This window comes from Macaca fascicularis, chromosome 1 (genome assembly GCF_037993035.2).
Source record: "Macaca fascicularis isolate 582-1 chromosome 1, T2T-MFA8v1.1".
Classification (NCBI taxonomy): Eukaryota; Metazoa; Chordata; class Mammalia; order Primates; family Cercopithecidae; genus Macaca; species Macaca fascicularis.
In genome coordinates this window covers 142,310,046-142,333,993 of record NC_088375.1, presented here as the reverse complement: position 1 = coordinate 142,333,993, position 23,948 = coordinate 142,310,046, and the positions used below count along the sequence as shown (strand labels likewise).

Below are 23,948 nucleotides of genomic sequence, written 5' to 3'. Positions count from 1 at the left end.
AGAGACAGAAAGACCTTTCTTTGGAAGGTAAATCTTTGGGAGGGGAGGAGAAGGTAGTTTCCTTACCCTGTAATATAAGGAAATGACTTCAGAGGAGGAAGGTTTCTCAATGTTTCTGAAGTAATACATATCTCTAGTTTCCAAGGCATGTTTGCTGTTTAATCATCCTTTAACCAAGTTTACTGGTGCTCTGCTCAGACAGATCAGACCATGATGAAACATAAAAATATTCATAGAAAAGTGTCTCCCAATAGTTGGTTATCTGAAGTCAGATGGGAATTTATAAAACCAAATGTAGATGGGTGTGTCTTATAACACATGCAGTAAACTGAGGTATCTGGTATTTAGGTGTGCGTGTGTGTGTGCATGGCTCAGTTCAACCGAGTGCAGCTTTCTGCATTAACTTAGTGTTTCTCATCTGAATTTTGCACCTAAGCAAATGCAAAATTTATGTTATGCTCAAAATGTTCCCTAATACATGAATTGTATTGGATCAAACTCATTTTTTCAAAACAAGTGTTAGAGCAGAATTGATTGTATTTGAAAACATTTGTTGGGCTAAAGGATCTTATTACTGGTGTGTAAAGCAACAATTACTCATCTGATTTATCCTGGTTAGATTCCTGTTATATTACAGTCAACATATCTATTTATGAGTGAATGAATAGACATTCTAGGCCTTGAGGTAAATCATTCATATGCTTTATTTAATTTCGTCTGATAAAACCCTAGGAAGTGTTACAGACTGATTTTATCAATAAGACCCAGATAGGACTCTAAGACTCAGAGAGCATAAGAGACTTTCCTGAGGTCACACACAGCAATTGACAGAGCTGATATTTGAAATCCAGTTTTCTTACTCTAGTCTAGAGCTCTGCTGTGGCTCTATGGCAACCCTTTAAAGTGACTAAATAAGTTACGAGTTTAAGTGAAAAGAGCCTCTGCCTTTTGACTCTTTTCTCCATCACTCCATGGAAAATCCCCACGTTCACCAGTAACCTCCTAGTTGCCAGCTTAGCAGACATTTTTTTTGTCTACATCTTATAAACCTTTTTGCAACCTTTCATACTGTTAATGCTGCCCTCCTTGAAACTTCTGTTTTCTGTGACACCATGCTTTCCTGATTTTCTTTCTTGGCCAATTCTCAGTCTTTTTTACTGATCTATCATCTTTCTGCCCCTTAAATAAATGGTATTCTGTAATTTTTTTGAGCTTCATATCCAGTCACTGACTAAACATATCTGTTAAAGTCAACCTTATTTTTTTATTTTTTAAATCTTTATTGTTTTTAATGAGATGGGGTCTCACTCTGTCACCCAAGCAAGAGTACAGCGTCATGATCTCAGCTCACTGCAACCTCTACCTCCCAGGCCCAAGTGATCCTCCCACCTCAGCCTCTCGAGTAACTGGGCCCACAGGGGTGACCACCACGTCTGGCTAATATTTTGTAATTTTAGTAGAGATGAGGTTTCCCTGCGCTGCCCAGGCTGGTCTTGAACTCCTGAGCTCAGGCAATCCACCCACCTCAGCCTCCTAAAGTGCTGGGATTATAGGCATGAGCCACTGTGCCCAGCCAAAATATATCTTAAATATCTCAAATGTAACCTGTCCCAAATTCAACTTGTGGGACTCTGTCACCAGTGACTGATCTTCACCAGATCTACTGGCCAAAGTTTGTTGACAAGCAAAGTTACGATAAACAGTTGTTAAAAGAAAAACGTTAGATAAAATAAACCTGAGTTTATTTGAACAAAGAACAATTCATGAATCATGCAGCACTCAGAACCAGAAGAGGTTCAGAGAACTCTGCTCTACAACTGGCCAGTGAGTATGTATAAACAGAACATGGAAGTAAAGTACAGAAATGACTTGATTGGTTATAGCTAAGTGTTTGCCTTATTTGGACATGGTCAGATCAGTTGGCTGCTTGTGATTGGGCAAAGCTCGGCTTCTTATAATTGGCTGGGATCTAGCTATCTATTACCAAAAATAAACACTCCTAAGTTAGGTTAGGTTTTAGTTTGTTTACATACTAAGGTTGCAGTTCCTTAAGTAGGAACTCAAAGTATGGAAGCAGCCTTAGTTCAAATTTAAGTTAACAATTTCTGCCTTTGGATTAGTCTCTTGATTGTGAGATCGACCAAAACCTTGGGCATTGATGCCAGTCTCTTGATACCATCATAATGGACTCGTTTGGTCTCAGAGTAGAACCTACTGGTCTCCATGTCAGGTCAGTTAAATGATTAAGACCATTTAATGCACGATGGATGGCAGCATACAAATATTTAAGACTCCTGAGAGGATATGGTATGCCAGGGATGCTACTATTATGACTATCAGGAGGCTAATACCAAAAGACAAAAGTGTACTGCCAGGCGCGGTGGCTCACGCCTTTAATCCCAGCACTTTGGGAGGCTGAGGCGGGTGGATCACGAGGTCAGGAGATTGAGACCATCCTGGCTAACACGGTGAAACCGCATCTCTACTAAAAATACAAAAAAAAATTAGCCTGGCGTGGTGGCACGTGCCTGTAGTCCCAGCTACTTGGGAGGCTGAGGCAGGAGAATGGCGTGAACCCAGGAGGCAAAGCTTTCAGTGAGCTAAGATCGCGCCACTGCACTCCAGCCTGGGTGACAGAGCGAGACTCCGTCTCAAAAAAAAAAAAAAAAAAAAAAAAAAAGTGTGCTCCTTTATAGGGGCTCCTACAAACCAAACTGATCAAAATTAATCAAATAAAAATTTAGGCAAGATAGAGAGTTCAATAATATTTCAAATTGGTCATAGTCTGTTCAGGGAATGATGGTGATTAAGGACCGTAGTTTACTGTAGAATGATCTGATTTCAAAAGGTACCCAAGTTTGTGACCAGCCTGGGCAACATAAGGAGACTCTGTATCTATAAAACATAAAATTAGCTGAGTATGGTGGCGTATACCTGTAGTCCCAGCTACTTGTGAGGCTAGGGTGGGAGGATTGAATTGCTTGAGCCCAGGATTTTGAAGCTATAGTAAGCTATGTTCATGCCACTGCACTCCAGCCTGAGTGACAGAGCAAGACTCTGTCTCTAAAAAATAAAATAAAAATTTTTAAAGATAATCCAATATTGTTGTTAGCCTGATAACACAGGTCATAGTAACCTAGAGACCCACAAGAAGAAACATAGAGATTAGAAATTTTTCTAAATTCTAATTAAGAAGTAATTAATTCTAATTAAAAATTAGAAAAAGATGTTCATGAAGAGGCTTCATTTTTGGTGTATAATTCTGTGATAATACTACCTATATTTAAATATGTATATTTAAAAGTATACAGTCATGTGCTGCATAATGACATTTTGGTCAACAATGGACCACATATATGACAAAGGTTTTATAAGATTATGATACCGGATTTTTACTGTACCTTTTCTATGCTTACATACACAACTACTTACCATTGTGTTACAGTTGCCAACACTATTCATTGCAGTAACATGCGGTGCAGGTTTATAGCCTAGGAGCAGTGGGCTATACCATATGGCCTATGTGTGTAATAGGCTATATCGTCTAGGTTTGTGTAAATACACTCTGTGATGTTCACACAGGAATGAAATCAGCTAACAACATATTTCTCAGAACTGTCATTAAGGGATGCATGACTGTTATTAAGCAATGCATGACTCTATCTATATTTACATGTAAGTAGAAATATATTTCAAAGGAGAAAGTCTAGATGATTTAACCTTTTTGTTTTATTTTTAATTTACTACTTACATATTCCAACTAATTGAGATAATTATGTGGGAAACCTCTTGATAATAATAGAAAACAATTTTTGGATGTTTGTAATATTAAACTATTTTTTAGTCTTGTTTTTCTTTTTTAAAGATAATTATGACTTGGAGCCTGCATCTGAATTAGGAGAAGATTTATTGAAGCTTTATGTGAAACCTTGTTGCCCAGATATTGATATTTTTGTTGATGGAAAACGTTTTAAAGCTCACAGGTAAATAGACACGACTAATTTGCTGTCTTGGTTGTGACTGTAGAGTGTGGAAGGGCAGCTGTCTCTTTCCAGCACGGTGGTTTTCAAGCTTTGATTTTCACACAGGCCACAGGGGTTCCATGAAGGCCAAAGGGGTTCCACTGTGATTCCTCAGGGGGGAGTCGAACAGGGGAAGAGGTTGACCATCAGGCAAGGTTTTCTGCCGGTTTTCACACATGCACACGTGGGCCCACCCAGACATGTGCATGTATATGTTTCTGCCAGAGCAGATCTCATCTATGTTTGGGCATGAACCTAAGATTTTATTAGAAGAAAATGTTCTGCTGCCTAAAATAGATTTGAAAGCCACTGTCACAGAAAATGTAGTTAAATGCAGTTTTTAATTTTATAGGCATTATAGTATTGAGAAGTATTATTTCTACATGAATGACATGTATTTTCTCTGAATGCATTTTGGCTCAGATTCCGTGTTTCAAAATAGATGATGCTCATGAATAGCATTGATTAGGAGGTTTAATATTTCAATGTACTTTTTAAAAACCATTGTTCTGCTTCAGAATTGGGTTGCTTAAACATTCCAGGCATTTAGATTTCAAATTAAAGCCGGTTGCCTGTTTTAGTCAGGCTCTTTGATTGCAAGTAACTAAAATCTGCTTAAAAGCAGAAAAAAATTTAATAAGAAATACATATTATCTTTTGGAACTCAAGGGAAAGAAGTACAGCTGGGTCTCACTATAGACTAGAATCTGAACCAGAAAACTTAGGAACCCAGACAGTTCTTCCTCCTTCTCTTTGTGTTTCAAATAGAATGTTGATAAGAAGTTATTCTGGTGCTTCTGAAGAGGAAGAACCAGAGTATTTGCAGTGGCAAGTGGTAATCTTCTAGGTTCAGGGGTGCACAGCCCTTAATGAAATTAGCAGTGGGTTTAGGTTACTGTAATCCAGCAAGCCAAATAGTGGTAATATTTGTACTCTTAGAAATCACACTGGTTTTGCCAGTTGACAGCAATACAACCCAAGGATTGCTAGTCTGAACTAGACTATTTACTATTCAAAATTTAACTTTTCTCTATGGGAATATGTACTTTGTAAATATACATATACGCATTTTTCTAATTCTTGTGAAATCTGCATTAAATATTGCAAAATTCAGAATATAATCTAGATTGATCATTATATTTTCCATCTCCTGGGTATATTTCCTAAATCATGGTGTGGGTGTGGTTGTGTGTCTCTCCATCTTGTTTTCATTTTTTTTTCTGACCAACACAATTTTATTTTAAAAATTAATTTTATTTTGTGTCCAGGTTTTTCATGAGACCGTGTGGGCATCCTACCAAAGTTACAGAGCCCTAAAGCTATTGCCGTCATACAGGGAAGGCAGGACCCTGTGACCATTTGCAATATGTCCTCAAACAGTGCCTATATTTGGCCTCTCCCTGTGTACTGCCTGACAATGAACTAACAGGACTGTGTTTTAGGAGCTGGACCTAGAATAGTAGGTTTGTATTCCAGGACAGCTCTTGCTCAATTTCTGGTTTATTTTGTTCACCTAGCAATAAAAAAAAAAATTCACATTAACTAGAAAGACAATAAGTTTTCCTACTTTTTTCTTGCCCGTATGTAAGTTAGAATAGCAAATTCTAAATTATAAGGTTACCTTCCTAGTCCAGACTCAAACATCTTTCTGTTTATAGTACATACTAATTTTATTATGCAGTTTAAGGGATATTGTGTCAGTAGTTCAGAGAATACATATTCATCTAAAGCCCAACATTGGAACTTTCTCAGTTACTTGTTCTAGATGATCATTGTCAGCATTCTTCTAGTGGTGTGGCTAAAAATCCTTTTGTAATATGGCTGCTTTAATTTTTTAATTATACATACTTATATATTAAAAGATCAATACAAGTACTTACAAAGGACCAGGATTTATGACTGGAATTTTATTCAGTTTAGGTATCAACATTTTTAAAACCTTAGTTTGCTAGTTTAATGTGCCCAAATTGTTATGGTCTTCTATTAAGCTAATCTTTCTCTCATGGTCAAGTTACTTCCTCGGTAACAGTTCTTCCAAGGTAGTCTCTCCAGCTGCTCTGTCCATTCTTTACCATGATCCTCAGCCCAATTCCTGGAACACTTTGTATGCTGAAAGACAGTCTGATGCCAGTCACTTGCTTGTGGTGGCACAACTAAGCCAAAGAAATCATTTGTAACAGAGTGGTTAAGAGTGTGTAGACTCTAGGGACAATCTGCATGGGTTTTAATTTCATGTCCACCATTATTAGCTGTGTGAATTTGGGTAAGTCATTTAACCATTCATTCTGCGTTTCAGCATCCTTATCAGAGATGGGGGTTATAACAGTCTCCATCTCATAATGTGATTGTGAGAATTAAATTACAGTTGTTACTGAGCACTCAATGGGCTTACTACCTGATTAGCCTTCATGGATTCCATTAGTTAGTTATGTTACTACTTTTCTGAATATTGTATCCTGGGATACTACTGCACATTACCCCTTGTTGTGGACCTCTGTAACATTATCTTCCTGCCCCAGATGCTCTCAATTACCATATGAATACCATCTGGATATTGTACATTTCTCTCTGCTTGTATTTATTCCTGTCACCTTCAGTCTACTTCTAAGTATCTGCCTGAGTCACTGCATTGCTGACTTCCCTTTTTTTTTTTTTTTTTAAAGATAGAGTCTCGCTCTGTTGCCCAGGCTGGAGTGCAGTGGCGTGATCTCTGGTCACTGCAAGCTCCACCTCCTGGGTTTACACCATTCTCCTGCCTCAGCCTCCCAAGTACCTGGGACTACAGGAGCCCGCCACCACGCCCGGCTAATTTTTTGTATTTTTTGGTAGAGACGGGGTTTCACTGTGTTTGCCAGGATGGTCTTGATTTCCTGACCTTGTGATCTGCCTGCCTCGGCCCCCAAAGTGCTGGCATTACAGGCGTGAGCCACCGCACCTGGCTGCTGACTTCCCATTTTGTAGTGTAATTTATTATTTTAATGTTTTATGAAATAAGTTTAATGTTACATTTTTAAGATAATTTGTTGCACTTCTGTGTTCCGTAATTAAAATTCTCTTATGCTGCCTCATTGAAAAAGAGCAGTCATTCTTTTTTTTTTTCCCTAAGACAAAGTTTTGCTCTTTTGCCCAGGCTGGAGTGCAGTGGCCTAATCTCGGCTCACTGCAACCTCCGCCCCCTGGGTTCAAGCGATTCTTATGTCTCACCCTCCCAAGTAGCTGGGATTACAGGCACACTCCACCAACCTTGGCTAATTTTTGTATTTTTTAGTAGAGACAGGATTTCACCATGTTGGCCAGGCTGGTCTCAAACTCCTGACCTCAAGTGATCCACCCGCCTCAGCCTCCCAAAGTGCTAGTATTATATGTGTGAGCCACTGTGCCTGGCCCCGTCATTTCTAACTTTAGCTTTGTGACACTCAAAATCTGGTATATCTTCCAGAATACCTTTCTTATCAGTGCCTGATAATATACCATTAGACATTCATTCATTTGGTAAGATGTCAAATCTTCCTTTAATATCTCTCTGAATGTTTAGTAAATTGGCACTGTGTCCTAAGATCATTGTTCTGTATGTCCTTGAAAAAGCTAAAAGTTTTTTCAGAAGTGGTATGATTTAGTAATTAAGAAGTTGGTCTTTTTGTATTTAGATTATGATTCCACCACTTATTTTGAAAATTCCACCACTTATTAATTGTTGGGAAGTTACTTAATCTCTCCAAGTTTCAATATCTTTATCTGTAAAAGAAATAGTAGTAGAAATTATAGCATGGGATAGCTGTGAAGATTGAATCATATAATGCACATGAAGCACTTAGCATAGTACCTGGCACATTGTAAGCTTTCAAAAGTAAATGTTAGTTGCTATAAGTATGTAATAGATATCTGTAAGACTGGCACATATGTTGCCTGTTCTAGCTTGCCTTATATCAGGGGGCAAACTGTGGCCTAAATGTGGTTAAGTGGCCTGTTTTTGTATGAGGCAACAAAAAAGCAGAGACAAGTAATGCCACAGGGACCTGCAAGTCTAAAATGCCTTTCAAGAGTCACTTGGGTTTGTTCCCAAACCTGCTTATGCCATTTGAATTTATTTTTTTGATGACAATGAATATAAGTCAGTGATACATAAAATATGAAAGAGAAAAGTTATTGTTCCAGTGAAAACTCGGGTGAGTGCTTTGGGAGGATTAAATAAGGATTAAATAAGGGAAAGGCAGTTTAAAAATTGCTGTTGTGGCCAGGTGCAGTGGCTCACACCTGTTATCCCAGCACTCTAGGAGGCTGAGATGAGAGGAGCACTTGAACCAGGGAGTTTGAGACCAGCCTAAGCAACAAAGCAAAACCCCATCTCTACAAAAAAATTTAGCTGGGCATGGTGGTGTGCACCATGTAGTCTCTGCTAATTGGGTGGCTGAGGTGGGAAGATCATTTGAGCCTAGGGGTTTGAGGTTGCAATGAGCCAGTGAGTGCCATTGCATTCCAGCTTTGGGAACAGAACAAGACCCTGTCTCAAAAAAAATTAAAATCAAACTAGATATCATAGTGTATATGTGTATTGTTTTTGTGAGAATGACGCTTATATCAGTGAACCCATGTTAAAAAAAAAAAAAAAGATGGGTCTTATGATAAAAGATGTGTGAATTAAATGCATATTTCTTCTTAAGTTAGATAGAATAAAATTATAGTATACAGAAATAGCTTTTTTAATTCCTCATTTTTTCAATTAACTAAACGACTATTACTCCAAATTGTGTTGGATAATAGGGTATCCACGGCACTTAACTTCAGAAAAGTCCAGTCCTATGAAAGCTGTAGTCAATGGATGTCACAAAATTCTCAAGAGATGGTTAACTTTGCTTTCACAAAGTTATGTTCTCTGAAGTATTTGCTAAGAAGTGACATGGACAATAGTGATTACTCCAAAAATTTAGATTCGTGACTCTGGATTTAACTCTTACTCAGTTATGTGGAATTAAAGCAAATAAATAAATAAATAAATACATTCTTGGAGTAAGAATACTTTAAAAATTAGTCCTACTAAAATTTCCTTCTCTAGAGCTTCTCTGCATAATCCAGGCCATTATTCTGCCTGGAGTAGTGAATGTAGTTCAGCTAACATTGGGAAGTATTGAATAGCAGTGTACTAAAGCAGCAGCAAGGTGGAAATTAGGGCATCTTGATAGAGCCAGAAGCAGCGTTAACAGTTGAAATTAAACTTAATCAAAAGGAGAAAATAGTTTTTGGCATGATGGAAAATAAAAAATTTGGCAAAGATTTTTAATACACCATACCATCTACAGCATTATTTTTTAACCTGAGGCATCTGTCCTAATTAAGTAGGAATGTTTTCTAAGTTTCTGTTTTAAGGTCAGGGTAATTGTTTAAGCCTCAGATGCTCCTAATTTTACTAAAATGGAAATGGCTGACATGCTGTGTTCAAGTCTTCTGAGGAGTAGACACAAAGATGGGATTAGACTTTCAATAAATGTATTAGGCTAAATGCATGTGAGAGAACATAGAAAGCCAGAGAAAACAGAGCTGCTAGACTGCAATGCTGATTTGACTCTAAGTGAAGGAGAAAGAGAAGGAAGTTAGATAGAAGCATCTTAGACTGCAGTGGAGTCCTAAGAAAAGTTGGGCAAGGCCATTAAAGTTCCCATGCCAAAGGCACCCATCAGAGAAGCACCTGTTTTCTAGGGCTAGCCCTGCCTTATCATCCTTGCTGGGCTCAGTCATTGTCGGGAAATAGCTTCTGAGAAGATGGCCTTGTGACCCAGGTGGAATAAATTTCAGAGTGCTGTAGCTGAAGCTGTCGGTCATTACGCAGTCAAAGATTAGAGGGGTAGGCCCGGCGCATGGTGACTCACACCTGTAATCACAGCACTTTGGGAGGCGGATCACGAGGTGGGTGGATCACGAGGTCCGAGATGGAGACCATCCTGGCTAACTTGGTGAAACCCCGTCTCTACCAAAAATACAAAAAATTAACCAGGCATGGTGACATGCCTGTAGTCCCAGTTGCTCGGGAGGCTAAGGCAGGAGAATCGCTTGAATCTAGGAGACAGAGGTTGCAGTGACTTGAGATTGTGCCACTGCACTCCAGCCTGGATGACAGAGTGAGACTCTGTCTCAAAACAAAACAAAAAAAGATTAGAGGGGTATATTCTCATGACTACCACACATATAAATCATCACATGCTATATATATATTTATATTTCTTTACCACTAGGCATAGTCAGATGAAGTAAGAAATAATTGTTAAAAAAACGTTTATTGTTTGCTAGGTATTATGGTGCTGAGATTGGGATTCATAAAGAAATGAATGAAGTACTGAGGATTAAATGGGTTATATATCAATATTCAACAGTGTGATAGAAAAGATTGCCATGGAAAAAAGGCCTGACAGATATCCAATAAACTGCTAAAAGTGGTTTTTTCTAGATCATGGAATTGAAGTAAACAAGGAAACAGGGTGAGAACTTAAAATTTTCACTTTATCCAATTCTATATTGAAGTTTATTACAAACATATTGTTTTTATAATTTAAAAAAGTTTTTAAAATCTGGCTTTCCATTTTTAAGGAAAGAATTACAGACTAAAAATTTTTTATCGGCAGCACATATAATTTTTTTTTTTTTTTTTTTTTTTTTGAGAGGGAGTCTTGCTCTGTTGCCCGGGCTGGAGTGCAGTGGCCGAATCTCAGCTCACTGCAAGCTCTGCCTCCCAGGTTTACGCCATTCTCCTGCCTCAGCCTCCCGAGTAGCTGGGACTACAGGCGCCCGCCACCTCGCCTGGCTAGTTTTTTGTATTTTTTAGTAGAGACGGGGTTTCACTGTGTTAGCCAGGATGGTCTCGATCTCCTGACCTCGTGATCCGCCCATCTCGGCCTCCCAAAGTGCTGGGATTACAGGCTTGAGCCACCGCGCCCGGCCAGAATTTTTTTTTTTTAATCTGTTCCAAAAGGCTCAACCATACTCTGAGGTCACTATCTTTGTCCTCTTTTATTGAAAAATAAAAACTATATAGCCGACTTAGTGCATTAAGTATTCATTTGATTGTCAGGGTCCCTGAGATCCCTCCTTCTTCAGGGGGTCTGGTGTACAAACTGTGAGGAGGGGAGATTCTCAGTGTGGTGGGGGACTGAGTGTGGTAGGGACTCCCCAGCAACTGAACGCTTCTCTCTTCGTCTCATGCTCTTACTGGGGCTGGTGGTCCGGAGGCTCTTACTCTTTGGAGGCCATGTGGACCATGAGGTGCACCACCCTGTTGCTGTAGCCAAATTCATTGTCATGCCTGGAAATGAGCTTGATAAAGTGGTCATTGAGGACAATGCCAGCCCCAGCACTGAAGGTGGAAGAGTGGGTGTCACTGTTAAAGTTGGAGGAGACAATCTGGTGCTCATTGTAGCCCCAGATGCCCTTGAGGGCCCCCTCTGATGTTGCTTTACCACCTTGACGTCATCATATTTAGCTGGTTTCTCAAGAAAGCAGGCCAGGTTCATAACTAACATGGTGGTGGTGGGGACATGGAAGGCCACGCCAGTGAGCTTCCTGTTCGACTTGGGGATGGCCTTGCCCACAGCCTTGGCAGCACCAGTAGATCTCTACTGGTGCAGGGATGATGTTCTGGAGAGCCCCATAGCCATCACACCACAGTTTCCCAGAGGGGCCATCCACAGTCTTCTGGATGTCAGTGATGGCATGGACTGTGATCCTGATTCCTCCCATGATGCCAGAGTTGTTATGGATGACCTTGACCAGGGAGCTAAGCAGTTGGTGGTACAGGAGACATTGCTGATGATCTTGAGGTTTTTATACTTCTCATGGTTCATGCCCATCACAAACATGGGGGCATCGGCAGAAGGGACAAAGACGATAACCCTTTTGGCTCCACCCTCTAAGTGAGCCCCAGCCTTCTCCATGATAGTGAAGATGCCAGTGGACTCCATAACATAATCAGCACCAGCATCATCCTGTTTGATTTTGGTGGGATCTCACTCCTGGAAGATGGTGATGGGGTTTCCATTGATGACAAGCTTCCTGTTTTCAGCCTTGATGATGCCATGGAACTTGCCATGGGTGGAATCATACTAGAACATGTAGACCATGTAGTTGAAGTCAATGAAGGGGTCGTTGATGGTAACAGTATCTACTTTGCTAGAGTTAAAAGCAGCCCTGATTACCAGGCACCCTGATGTCTCAGGGACATGGCTGGTGCTGCCCAAGAACGGAAGAAGGAGAGGGCAAGGTTCTGTCACTTTTTCTCTTCCTTTTGCTTACTTTAGGTTTAATTTATGCTGCTGTTTATACTTTCTTAAGGTGGAATTCGAGATCATTAATATGAAACCTTTTTCCTTTTCTACAATAAGCATTTAAAAGCTAAACATTTCCTGCAGCCTGCAAATTTTGATATATTGTATTTTCACTCAAATAAATGTATTTTCTAATTTTTCTTTTGATTTCTTCTTTACCCATGGGTTGTCTAGAAGTATGTTTAATTTCCAACTCTTTGGGAATTTTCCAGATAATTCTCCATTATTGATTTCTAGTTTAATTCCATTGTGGTCATAGAACATATTTTATATTATTTTAGTTTTGTTTAAATTTATTGAGACTTGTTCGATGGCCCAGAATATGGTCTGTGTTAGTGAATGTTCCACATGTAGTTAAAAAGAGTATGTGTTCTGTTGTCCTGTGGTGGAGTGTTGTATAAATGAAAATTGGTTGATAGTGTTGCTCAAGTTTTATGTTTCCTTAGCTGAACTTTTGTCTATCTATCCTGTTAATTAGAAGTCTCTAAGTATCATTATAAATTTGTTTCTCTTCTTAGTTCTGTCAGTTTTTGCTTCATGTATTTTGAAGCTCTATTATTTGGTACATACACATCTGGGATTGTTATTTCTTCATAATGAATTGAATCCTTTTTATTTTGAAATACTGCTTTTTACCCCAGGTAATGTCACTTGTTATGAAGTTTACTTTGGTTAATATCACCACTCGAGCTTTCTTATGATTAGTGTTTATATTGTATTCTTTTTATATCCTTTTACTTCTAAACTTTGTCTTTATATTTAAAATGGATTTTAAATTAATTTCTTGTAGATAGCAAATAGTTGTATCTTGCTTTTGTTATCCAGTCTCATAATCTCCTTTTAATTGGAGTAGACATTAATAGTATTTGACTATTTATAATAATGTAGTTATTAATATGTTTGAGTACAATAAGTCTACCATTGTACTTTTTTTTTTTTGGATCCCTCTCTGTTGCCCAGGCTGAGTGCAGTGATATGGTCATAGCTTCTGTAACGTTGAACTCCTGGGCTCAAGTGATTCCCTGGCCTCAGCTTCCTGAGTAGTTGAGACTACAGGCACTTGCCATCATACTCAGCTAATTTAAAAATTTTTTTGTAGATGTGGGTTCTCGCATTATTGCTCAGGCTGGTCTTGAACTCCTGGCCTCAGGGAATCCTTTTGCCCCAGCCTCCCAAATTGCTGGGATTACAGGTGTGAGCCACCACACTCAGCCCTAAAATGCTTTGTCTGCTAACTCCATCTTCTGTGTCATTTCTGGGTCTGATAATATTGACTGATTTTTTCCCCCTTTTAATGTTCACAATTTACTGCTTCTTCACATTACCTAGTATGTTTTTGATCAAATGCCAGACATTATAAATATTATGTTTTTGAATGTTTGAATTTTATTGTTTTTCTTGAAAAAGATTATTGAAGTTTTTTTTAGCAGGCATTTAAGTTATTGTGGATCAACTTCACGTTTATAAAGCTTCTTTTTGAATTTTGTTAGGGTGCGTCTAGAATAGCCTTTGCTCTAAATGTTGTAAAGCCTTTCTACTGAGGCTTCTGGGATCTTTCCTTAGTGCCCCAAGTATTCAATTCTGGCCGGAAGGAACTTGAATATCTGTCAGCCATATAGCTCCCTGGCTTTTATTCTTTGCCTGGCTTTGTGTAGTTTTACCTTATGCACGCTCAAATTATATTCAGACAAAAGCTCAAGGGAGGGAGTATCTACTCTGATTTCTGGAGTTCTTCATGACTCCCTCTTCTATATTACTGCACCCCACAAATTTCAGCTGACTCAGCTTCTTGGGGCTCCTATATCTGTCTCCTCAACTCAGCCACAAGGCTCTGCTCATTTGTCCTTCCTGTGCCTTGACTAGAAACTGCTTCTAGGAAGAAAGCATTGTGATTGTAGAGCTTACTTCATTTGTTTTTCTTCTCTTGGGGATCAGAGTCCTGTACTGCCTTTTTTCATGGTCATATTTTGTTCAATTTTCTAATTATTAAATGGAAGGTAGGGAAGTCCTATACTTATGGGTAGAAGCAGAATCCTAATTTTTTCTTAGTTGGCCTTATTTTTTAGAACAGTTCCAGATTTACAGACAAGTTAAGAGAGTATGGTATTCTCATATACCCCCACACCTAGTTCCTCGTTATTAACATCTTATAGTACATTTGTTACAATTGAGTCAATATCAATACATTGTTATTAACTAAAGTATGTAGTATATTCAGATTTCCTTGGTTATTACCTAGTGTCCTTTTCTATTTGAGGAATCAATCCCCAGTCTCACATTACACTTAGCTGTCATGTCTCCTTAGGCTCCTCTTGGCTGTAACAGTTTTTCAGACTTTCTTTTTTTTTTTTTTTTTTTTTTGATGACATTCCAGTTTGAGGAGTACTGGTCAGGTATTTTATAGAAATGTCCCTTAAATGGAGTTTATCTTACGTTTTTCTCACAATTACATGGATTATGGGTTTGGGACAGGAAGACCACAAAGATAAAGGGCCATTTTCATTACATCATATTAAAGGTACATGTGATCAACATGACATCACTGTTTATGTTAACCTTGATGATGACCTTGTTTTCATCTGGTTTCTCCACTGTAAGTTACTCCTCTCGTCACCTCCCATTTCCAGACTGTGCTCTCTGGAAGGAAGTCACTGTGTGTGTCCCATATTTAAGTGATAGGAAGTAATGTTCTACCTCTTGAAGCGGGGGTATTATCCACATAAATTATTTGGAATTCTTTTGCACAAGAAACTTATCTCTTCTCCTCCACATATTAATTTATTCAATCACTTACATATATCAGTGTAGACTCATAGATACTTATTTTGTACTTTGGCTTATAATTTGACTTATTTTTTAATTTGGCTTGTCTTTTTTTTTTTTTGCTCAATTTGTTACAACTTTAGCTGTGGGAGCTCTTTCAGGTAGCTCTTATGTCCCTTTTATTCCCTCAGTGTGTGTGTGTCTGTGTGTGTGTGTGTTGAGCATTTTCTTACTTTCTGGCACTAAAAGATATATCTGGTATAAAAGACAAATGATACACCTATCTACATAGGGTATCATTTACCGTGAATAGAACTTGCAGGACTGGAAGTTGCTTTGGGCGAGTCATTGAGTGAGTGGTGGGTGAATGTGAAGGCTCAGTTCATTACTGTACACTACTATAGACTTTATAAATACTAAGGATACACATGAAATTTATTTTAAAAAACTATCTTCAATAATTAAACTTGACTTATTGTAACTTTTCATTTTATAAACTTTATAATTTTTTGAAACTTTTTATTCTTTTGTAATCACACTTAGCTTAATCACAAACATGTATAGCTGTGCAAATTTTTTTCTTTTTTCTTTTTTCTTTTTTTTCTTTGAGACAGGGTCTTGCTCTGTCATCCAGGCTGGAGTACAGTGGCGTGATCATGGGTCAACTGCAGCCTTGACCTCTCTAGCTCCAGTGATCCTCCCACCTCAGCCTCTTAAGTAACTGGGACCACAGGGGCATGCCACCACACCCATCTAATTTTTGTATTTTTTGTAGAGACAAGTTCTTCCTGCGTTGGCCAGGCTGATTTCACATGCCTGGGCTCAAATAGTCCTCCTGCCTCAACTTCCCAAAGTGCTAGGATTGCAGGTGTGAGCCACCACATCTGGCTTTTTTACTTTGTATCCTTATTCTATAAGCTATTTTCTTTTCTTTTTGAGATGGAGTCTCGCTCTATTGCCCAGGCTGGAGTGCAATGGCACTATCTTGGCTCGCTGCAACCTCCACCTCCTGGGTTCAAGCAATTCGCCTGCCTCAGCCTCCCGAGTAGCTGGGATTGCAGGCATGCACCATGACGCCTGGCTAATTTTTTTGTATTTTAGTGGAGATGGGGTTTCACCATCTCTAACTCGAACTCCTGATCTCAAGTGATCCACTCGCTTCAGCCTCCCAAAGTGCTAGGATTACAGGCGTGAGCCACTGCACCTGGCCTATTAGCTTTTTTCTGTTTAAAAAATATTTTTAAGTTTCTAAACTTTTGTTAAAAATTGAGACAGAAGCAAACACATTAGCCTAGGCCTACACAGAGTCAGGATCATCAGTATCAATCCCTTCTGCCTCCACATCATGTCCCACTGGAAGGTCTTCAGGGGCAGTAACGCACATGGAGCTGTTATCTCCTGACATGCCTTCTTCTGGAATACCTCCTGAAAGACCTGCCTGAGGTTATTTCACAGTTAACTTTTTTTTTTTATATGTAAGTAGGAGTACTCTAAAGTAACAATATAAAATGTAGTACAATAAAATAATAAGCCAGTAACATAGTTGTTTATTATCAAGTATGTACTGTACATAATTGTATATGCTAGACTTTTACACAGCTGGCAGCACAGTAGGTTTATTTATACCAGCACCTCCACAAACATGTGAGTAATGCTTTGCACTTGACCTTCTGTCAGCTATGATATCCCTAGGTGGCAGGAATTTTTCAGCTTCATTGTAATCTTATGGGACCATCTTCATATGTGTGTGGTCTTTTTGACCCAAACATTGTTATGTAGCACATGACTAAATTTTGGAATCACTTTGTCAGTATTTACAAAATAGCTTTCTGAGATTTTGATTGAAATTGTCTAAAATTTTTTTTCTTTTTTTTTTTTTTTTTTGAGATAAGAGTCTCACTCTGTTGTCTAGACTGGAGTGCATGGCACGATCTCAGCTCACTCCTATCTGTACCTCCCAGGTTCAAGTGATTCTTACGCCTCAGCCTCCCAAGTAGCTGGGATTACAGACATGCACCACCAGGCATGGCTAATGTTTGTATTTTTAGTAGAGACAGGGTTTTGCCACGTTGGCCAGGCTGGTCTCGAACTCCTGGCCTCATGTGATCTGCTTGCCTCAGCCTCCCCTAGAGTGCTGGGATTACAGGTATGAGCCACTGCACCTGGCCAAAATTGCCTAAATTTTTAAAATCCTAAATTGGTGTTGAATTTTGTCAAATGCTCTCCTGCATCGATTTTGTTGATCACATGATTTTTCTCCATTCTTTTTTAATGTACTAAATTATATTGCTTAACTTTGGAATGAAAAAATAATCTTACATTCCTGAAATAATTTCAGTTTGGTAGTGATGTTTTATTCTATTTCATGCTGAATTCAGTTTACTAATATTTTGTTTAGGAATTTTGCATCTATGTTCATGAGACAGATTGGCCTGTAATTTTCCTTTTTTGTAATGTCCTTGTCAGGTTTAGGCCTCAAAGTTATGTTGACTTTATAAAATGAACTGTGAAGTATTTCCTCTTTTTTATGCTTTAGTTTGAGTAATATTGATTTTTTTATATCTTCCTTAAATATTTATTAGAATTCACCAGGGAAGTTATCTTGGCCTGTTATTTTCTTTCTTAAGTAAATTTTGTTTTCATTCTTTTTTATAGTGAAGTATATTGAGTTAGAATGCATACACAAACAAATGCACACGACTTAAAGTCCAGTTCAATGAGTTTTGACTAATGTATAAACCTGTTTTACTTCCACTGTAAGCAAAATACAGTGAATTTTGTATTTTGTAAAAAAAGTTCCCTTGTGCCCATTTACCTTCAGTACCTATCCCTACCCCAGCCACAAGCAAAAAATGATTTTCACGTGCTTATTTGCCATCTGTATGCCTCTTTGGTTAGTTTTCTGTTTATATCTTTTGCCCATTTATTTTTTATTTTTTATTTTTTATTTTTTTGAGACAGAGTCTTGCTATGTTACCCAGGCTGGTCTTGAGTTCCTGGGCTTGAGGGATCCTCCCGCCTCAGCCTCCCAAGTAGTTGGGACTACACACGCACAGTACTACTCTTGGTTTGCCTACTTTTAAATCAGGTTGTTTGTTTTCTTATTATTATGTTCTCTATACTGTAGGATATTCTTCCTTTCCTAGAATTTCATGTAAATGGACTCAGATATACTGTTGTGTCTGGCCTCTTTTGTTCAGTGTAATGTTTTTGAGCTTCATCCTTGCATATTACATGTGTCAGTGATTCATTCTATTTTTATTGCTGCATAATATTGGATTGTATAGCTATAGCACAATATGTTTATTTATTCTCCTGTTGATGGAATATTGGTTGTTTCCAGTATTTAGCTATTATTATTATTTATTTTTATTTATTTATTTATTTTGAGACGGAGTCTTGCTCTGTTGCCAGGCTGGAGTGCAGTGATGCAATCTTGGCTCACTGCAGCCTCCGCCTCCCAGGTTCAATCAATTCTCCTGCCTCACCCTCCTGAGTAGCTGGGACTACAGGCTTGTGCCACCATGCCCAGCTAATTTTTGTATTTTTAGTAGAGATGGGATTTCACCATGTTGGCCATGATGGTCTTGATCTCTTGACCTCATGATCTTCCTGCCTTGGCCTCCCAAAGTGCTGGGATTACAGGCATGAGCCACCATGCCTGGCCTTTTTTTTTTTCTTTTTTTTTTCTTTTTAGACAGAGTCTCACTCTGTAGCCCAGGCTGGAGTGCAGTGGCACTATCTCGGCTCACTACAAACCTGTGCCCCTCAGGTTCAAGAGATTCTTGTGCCTCAGCCTCCTGAGTAGCTGGGTTTACAGGCGTGTGCCACCATGTCCAGCTAATTTTTGTATTTGTAGTAGACACTGGGTTTTGCCATGTTGGCCAGGCTGGTCTTGAACTCCCGACCTCGAGTGATCTACCTGCCTTGGCCTCCCAAAATATTGGGATTACAAGCGTGAGCCACCACACCCGGCCAGGGATGTCATTTTTTATAACTAGCCATAAACTTTAGCTTTGAAGTAAAACTATTTCTAGCAAGTGATTTTTACCTGATATTTTTTGTTGTTCTTGCCCATATTTTAGTTGGGTTGTGTTATTATAGTTCTCTATGTATTCTAGATTTAAGTTTTTGTATATGGTGTGAGGCAAGTGTCAAGTTTAATTTTTTTTCTACAAACATCCAGTTGTTCCAGTACCTTTTGATGATAAGACTGTCTTTTCCCCCATTGAATTATCTTAATACCTTCATGAAAAGCAATTGGCCATATATATGTGGATCTATTTTTGGACTCTCAATTCTGTTCCAGTGATTTATATGTCCACCCTTACGTCAATACCATGTTATTTTGATTATTGCTACTTTATAGTAAGTGACAGCATGTTGCCTGAAATCATGTCTTCCACATTTATTCTTCTGTTGATGTTTGCTTTGGCAATTAGGGGTCCTTTGCATTTTCATATACATTTTAGAATCAGCTTATCTATTGCTACTAAAAATGCTTGATTGGGATTGTGTTAAATCTAGAAACTAATTTAGGAAGAATGGACATATTAACAGTTTCAAGTTTCAGACCCATGAGCGTATTTTAACTCTCCATTAGGTCTTTTAAAATTTATCACAGCAGTGTTTTATGGTTTTTAGTGTAGAGATCTTAACACGTTTTTGTTACATTTGTTGCTATGTATTTGACCTTTTTGATACTAGTGTAAATGGAAATTTTTTCTTTTATGTTCTAGTTATTCATTATTACACTAAATCATCTTTGGGTGACTACTAAACATTCTGTTGAAAATTTGTAGAAATAATTTGACACTCAAGGTGATATTTTAATGCAGACAGGATTTCCTTTTGCTTTTGTCTGGCTCGCAGACTAGATGCTGATCACTTTGTTTCAGTCAGGGACCGAGATAATTCAAAACTGGCTTTCAAGGCTAATACGGGCTTGTCTATTTCCTGTTCACTCTTCTGTTTAGAATGTGGCCCTTCGGGATCCAACTGAAATCCTGGGTTATCTACTAAAACCTCTCCTCTTTGATGGGCCCCAAGTTCCAATTTGTGTGAAGATTGCCAGAAGCTATACTCAGCTTATCAGCCTTCCAGCTGTTGCTTTTGCTTTCAGATTTGGCAATTGCCTCAGTGGAAAAAGTTACCTCAAATACTTGGGTCGCTTCTTTTGTCTTCTCTCTCAAAACTTGTGTAACTTTTCTAATCACTGTGGCAGTATTCTGATGCCTTCAAAGCATGCTTTCCTTTTTTTGCTTCTTTTCTTAAATATATATATTTTGTCCATCTTTCCTAAGCTGCTTTCAGCAGGAGGGTTGATCTGAGATAACCTGGGAAGCCATTCCAGAAGTGTCTTTCTCTTCCTGTCCTCCACCTTTCACTGGCATATAATATCGTTTTCTGTATCTCATTTAATGCTGTACTCCCAGCACTTAGAATAGTGTGGAGCACAGAGTAGAATATCTTTTGGATTAAAGATGAGGCTAGCCAAGAGTTTGAGGCTGCAGTGGCTATGATTGTGCTACTGCACTCCAGCCTGGGTGAAAGAGCGAGAGACCCTGTCTCTAGTAAAAGAAAAAGAAAGAATGAGGGTGAGTGCAGTGATTTAACACCTGTAATCTCAGCACTCTGAGAGGCTGGGACAGGAGGGTCACTGGAGCCCGGGACAGGAGGGTCACTGGAGCCCAGGTGTTTGAGACCAACTAAAGCAACATAGTAAGACTCTGTCTCTCTCTCTATTTTTTTAAATTTCTTTTTAAAGAACGAATTCATTAGCATTTTATTTGAGAAGATAGAATGGTAATTCAAAAGAAAGTATCTTGTCATTTTTTCAAAACTAAGATATATCCTTTCTTAAACATAATTATGGTGAGTTTTGAACTAGAACTCAGGACCTTTAGGATTGTAAGCTCTTTGTTTTATAATTTAAAAATATTTTAAATTTAGAGTTGTCCCTATTTTTTATTTTTATTTTCTTTCTTTCCTAAGATATTGTAGAATCTATTTTTTATTTTAAAAATGTTTAATTGACAAACAGTAATTATAATCTCTTATTGATATTTCCTTAAAATTTAAAGTAACATCTTTGGTCTTTGTTTCTCTATTTGTAAATGATTTATTCCTCTTAGTCATGGACATAGTTTCCATTGTTGTTAATTAAAGAAACTTTGAGAGGCATTGAGGGAGGTTGGAGGGAGAGTAGGGTGGACAGAGGAGCAGAGGAGAGAAGAGGGAAGCTCATTGAAAGCCACGTGGAGAGGGAGTGAAAAGGAGAAGAAAGAATAGAGGGGACCTGAGACACCCAGAGAGGGACAGAGAACCATGGCGTCTGGTGACACTGCTGCCAGAGAGGAGGAGCATAGCCTTTGAGAATGTGAGCTCTGCCTCCAGAAGCACAACATTCAGGTACTGCTCAAAGATTCTATTATGCAGTTGTGCACTGCTCAACCCTGGGGACCAGTGGCATTCCTCAAGGAACACTTTGAGAGGTTGGAGAAGGAGGAGACAAAACAAATTCACAATATGCAGGAAGCAGGCACTTGTACAGAATTAAGGAGAATGAAATCTCTCCTCATCCATCCAACCCAGTGGTTAAAGATCAGAGGTGACAAGGTACCGTCAGCACTGAATTCTTCATGGAGGAAGATGCCACATTATATGTTAGAAAGATTATACCGAAAGATTATAAGATTATACCAAAAGCCATTATAAGGCAATGTCTTTAGCTAAAGCCATTGAAAAGAATGTGCTGATTTCACATCTTGATGATAATGAGAGAAGTGATATTTTTGATGCCATGTTTCCAGTCTCCTTTATCACTGGAGAGACAGTGATTCTGCAAGGTGATGAAGGGGATAACTTCTGTGTGATTGATCAAGGAGAGAGGGATGTCTGTGTCAATGATGAATGAGCAACCAGTATTGAGGAAGGAGGGAGCTTTGGAGAATTTGTTTTGATTTATGGAACACCTAGAGTAGCCACTGTCAAAGCAAAGGCAAATGTGAAATGGTAGCGTATCAACCGAGACAGCTATGGAAGAATCTGTATGGGAAGCACACTGAGAAAGTGGAAGATGTATGAGGAATTCTTTAGTAAAGTGTCTATTTTAGAGTCTCTGGATAAGAGGGAGCATCTTATGGTAGCCGATACATGGGAACCAGTCAAGTTTGAAGACTGGCAGAAGATTGTGGTGCAGGGAGAACCAGGGGATGAGAGGTGAGTTCCTTATTATTCTAGAGGGGCCAGCTGCTATGCTGCAATGTTGGTCAGAAAATGAAGAGTTTGTTGAAGTGGGAAGATCGGAGCCTTCTGATTATTTTGGTGAACTTGCATTACTGATGAATCATCCTCCTGCTGCCACAGTGGTTGTACATGGCCCCTTGAAGTACATTAAGCTGGACCAGCCTAGATTTGAATGTGCTCTTGGCTCATGCTCAGACCTCCTCAAACGAAACATCTAGTAGTACAACAGTTTTGTGTCACTGTCTGAAATCTGCCTCCTGGGCCTCCCTTTTTTCCTCTCCCCAATCATACTTCACTCATGCAGACCACTTTATTTTCGCTATTTACAGTGCCAGATGGACACTAGCATCACAGCTTCTTGTCTGTTTGTATATTACAAGTTGCTCTTACTGTACCGTTTTTAATTTGGAGTAGTAATTAAATGCTCGTACACAATTAAATAGAGTTTTGTGGAGTCTTTGCTGTTACTGCTTCACTTTGGGCAATGTTAGTATTCAACCTCTGAGCAGTGAGTGCCATGCTTTTGGGTGAGGGCAGATTGCAGCATCAGTTGAATTACCATAGAGTAATGATGGAACAGTGTAAGATTTTTTTTTTTTTAACTGACATAACTTTCCAGTTTTAAGCATATTTAGACTGTGGACATATATGCTATATTTCTTTATAGAATAAATGATTTATCATTAAACTTTAAGGATTAGGAAAAATGGATACAGAAAAATCTTAATATAGTAGAAATACATCTGCCTGTAATTAAACTAGTTTAAGGGTGGAAAAATGCCCATTTTTCCACTCTTAAATTATCAGTGGGTATGATCAGTTTAGTTTCTTTTTTTAACCAGAATTTTTGTTTGCAAGCTAATTTGCCTGGTTTTGTTTATATCTTGTTATTAATGTTTTCCCTCCAATTCTGAAATATTTTTAGATGTATCTATCTATACCTGTCTTTTAAGTTTGGAACCAAATCATAGACTGCAAATATTGGGTTATGATTTAACTACGTCTGCCTCTGCTCACAAATTCTGATTAGACCTTCATCCAGCTAGTGCCAAGTATTGATCAGATGCTGAATTGAGGATCAGAATTTGAGATCTACACTCCTGGTTGTTAATTTAGAGCTTTTGGTTAATGTACATCCTTCAGTTGACTCTAGTATAATCTCCTATGCTTATCAAGCTGTTTCCAGGAGATTGAATTTGCTGCAACTAGATTCAGTTGGAACAAAAGTCATAACAGAAATGGAGGTGATATTGCTAAAGGGAGAGGTATCAAGCTGACAAAGTTCAGTGTCTGGAATTTTTCCCCACTAAATTCAGTGGGATATGAGATTTTGGAATTTTTTTTCTTTCTTTCTTTTTTTTTTTTTTTGAGACAGAGTCTTGCTCTGTCACCCAGGCTGGAGTGCAGTGGCGTGATCTCTGCTCACTGCAACCTCGGCCTCCCAGGTTCAAGTGATTCTCCCGAGTAGCTGAGGCTACAGGCACAGCCACCACGCCCAGCTAATTTTTGTATTTTTAATAGAGATGGGCTTTTACCATGTTGGCCAGGCTAATCATGAACTGCTGACTTCAAGTGATCCACCTGCCATGGCCTCCCAAAGTGTTGG

General features: G+C 38.6%; 1 protein-coding gene and 2 pseudogenes across 4 annotated transcripts in view; 2 read left to right on the top strand and 1 right to left on the bottom strand.

Moving 5' to 3' along the window:
* Window positions 1-23,948, top strand: part of BTBD8 (BTB domain containing 8) — a 97,459-nt gene that overhangs the window by 22,564 nt on the left and 50,947 nt on the right. For all 4 annotated transcript variants that reach the window (XM_074001689.1, XM_074001684.1, XM_005542746.4 and 1 more), the window contains exon 4: window positions 3,866-3,983. Coding sequence is in view for 2 of the 4 variants with exons in the window: in XM_005542746.4 (XP_005542803.3) it covers window positions 3,866-3,983 (118 nt within the window). In the remaining 2 variants the exon portion in view is untranslated. The remainder of the gene's footprint in view (window positions 1-3,865; window positions 3,984-23,948) is intronic.
* LOC123567924 (glyceraldehyde-3-phosphate dehydrogenase pseudogene) lies at window positions 11,244-16,499 on the bottom strand (annotated as a pseudogene).
* On the top strand, window positions 21,312-22,655 carry LOC102126598 (cAMP-dependent protein kinase type I-alpha regulatory subunit pseudogene; annotated as a pseudogene).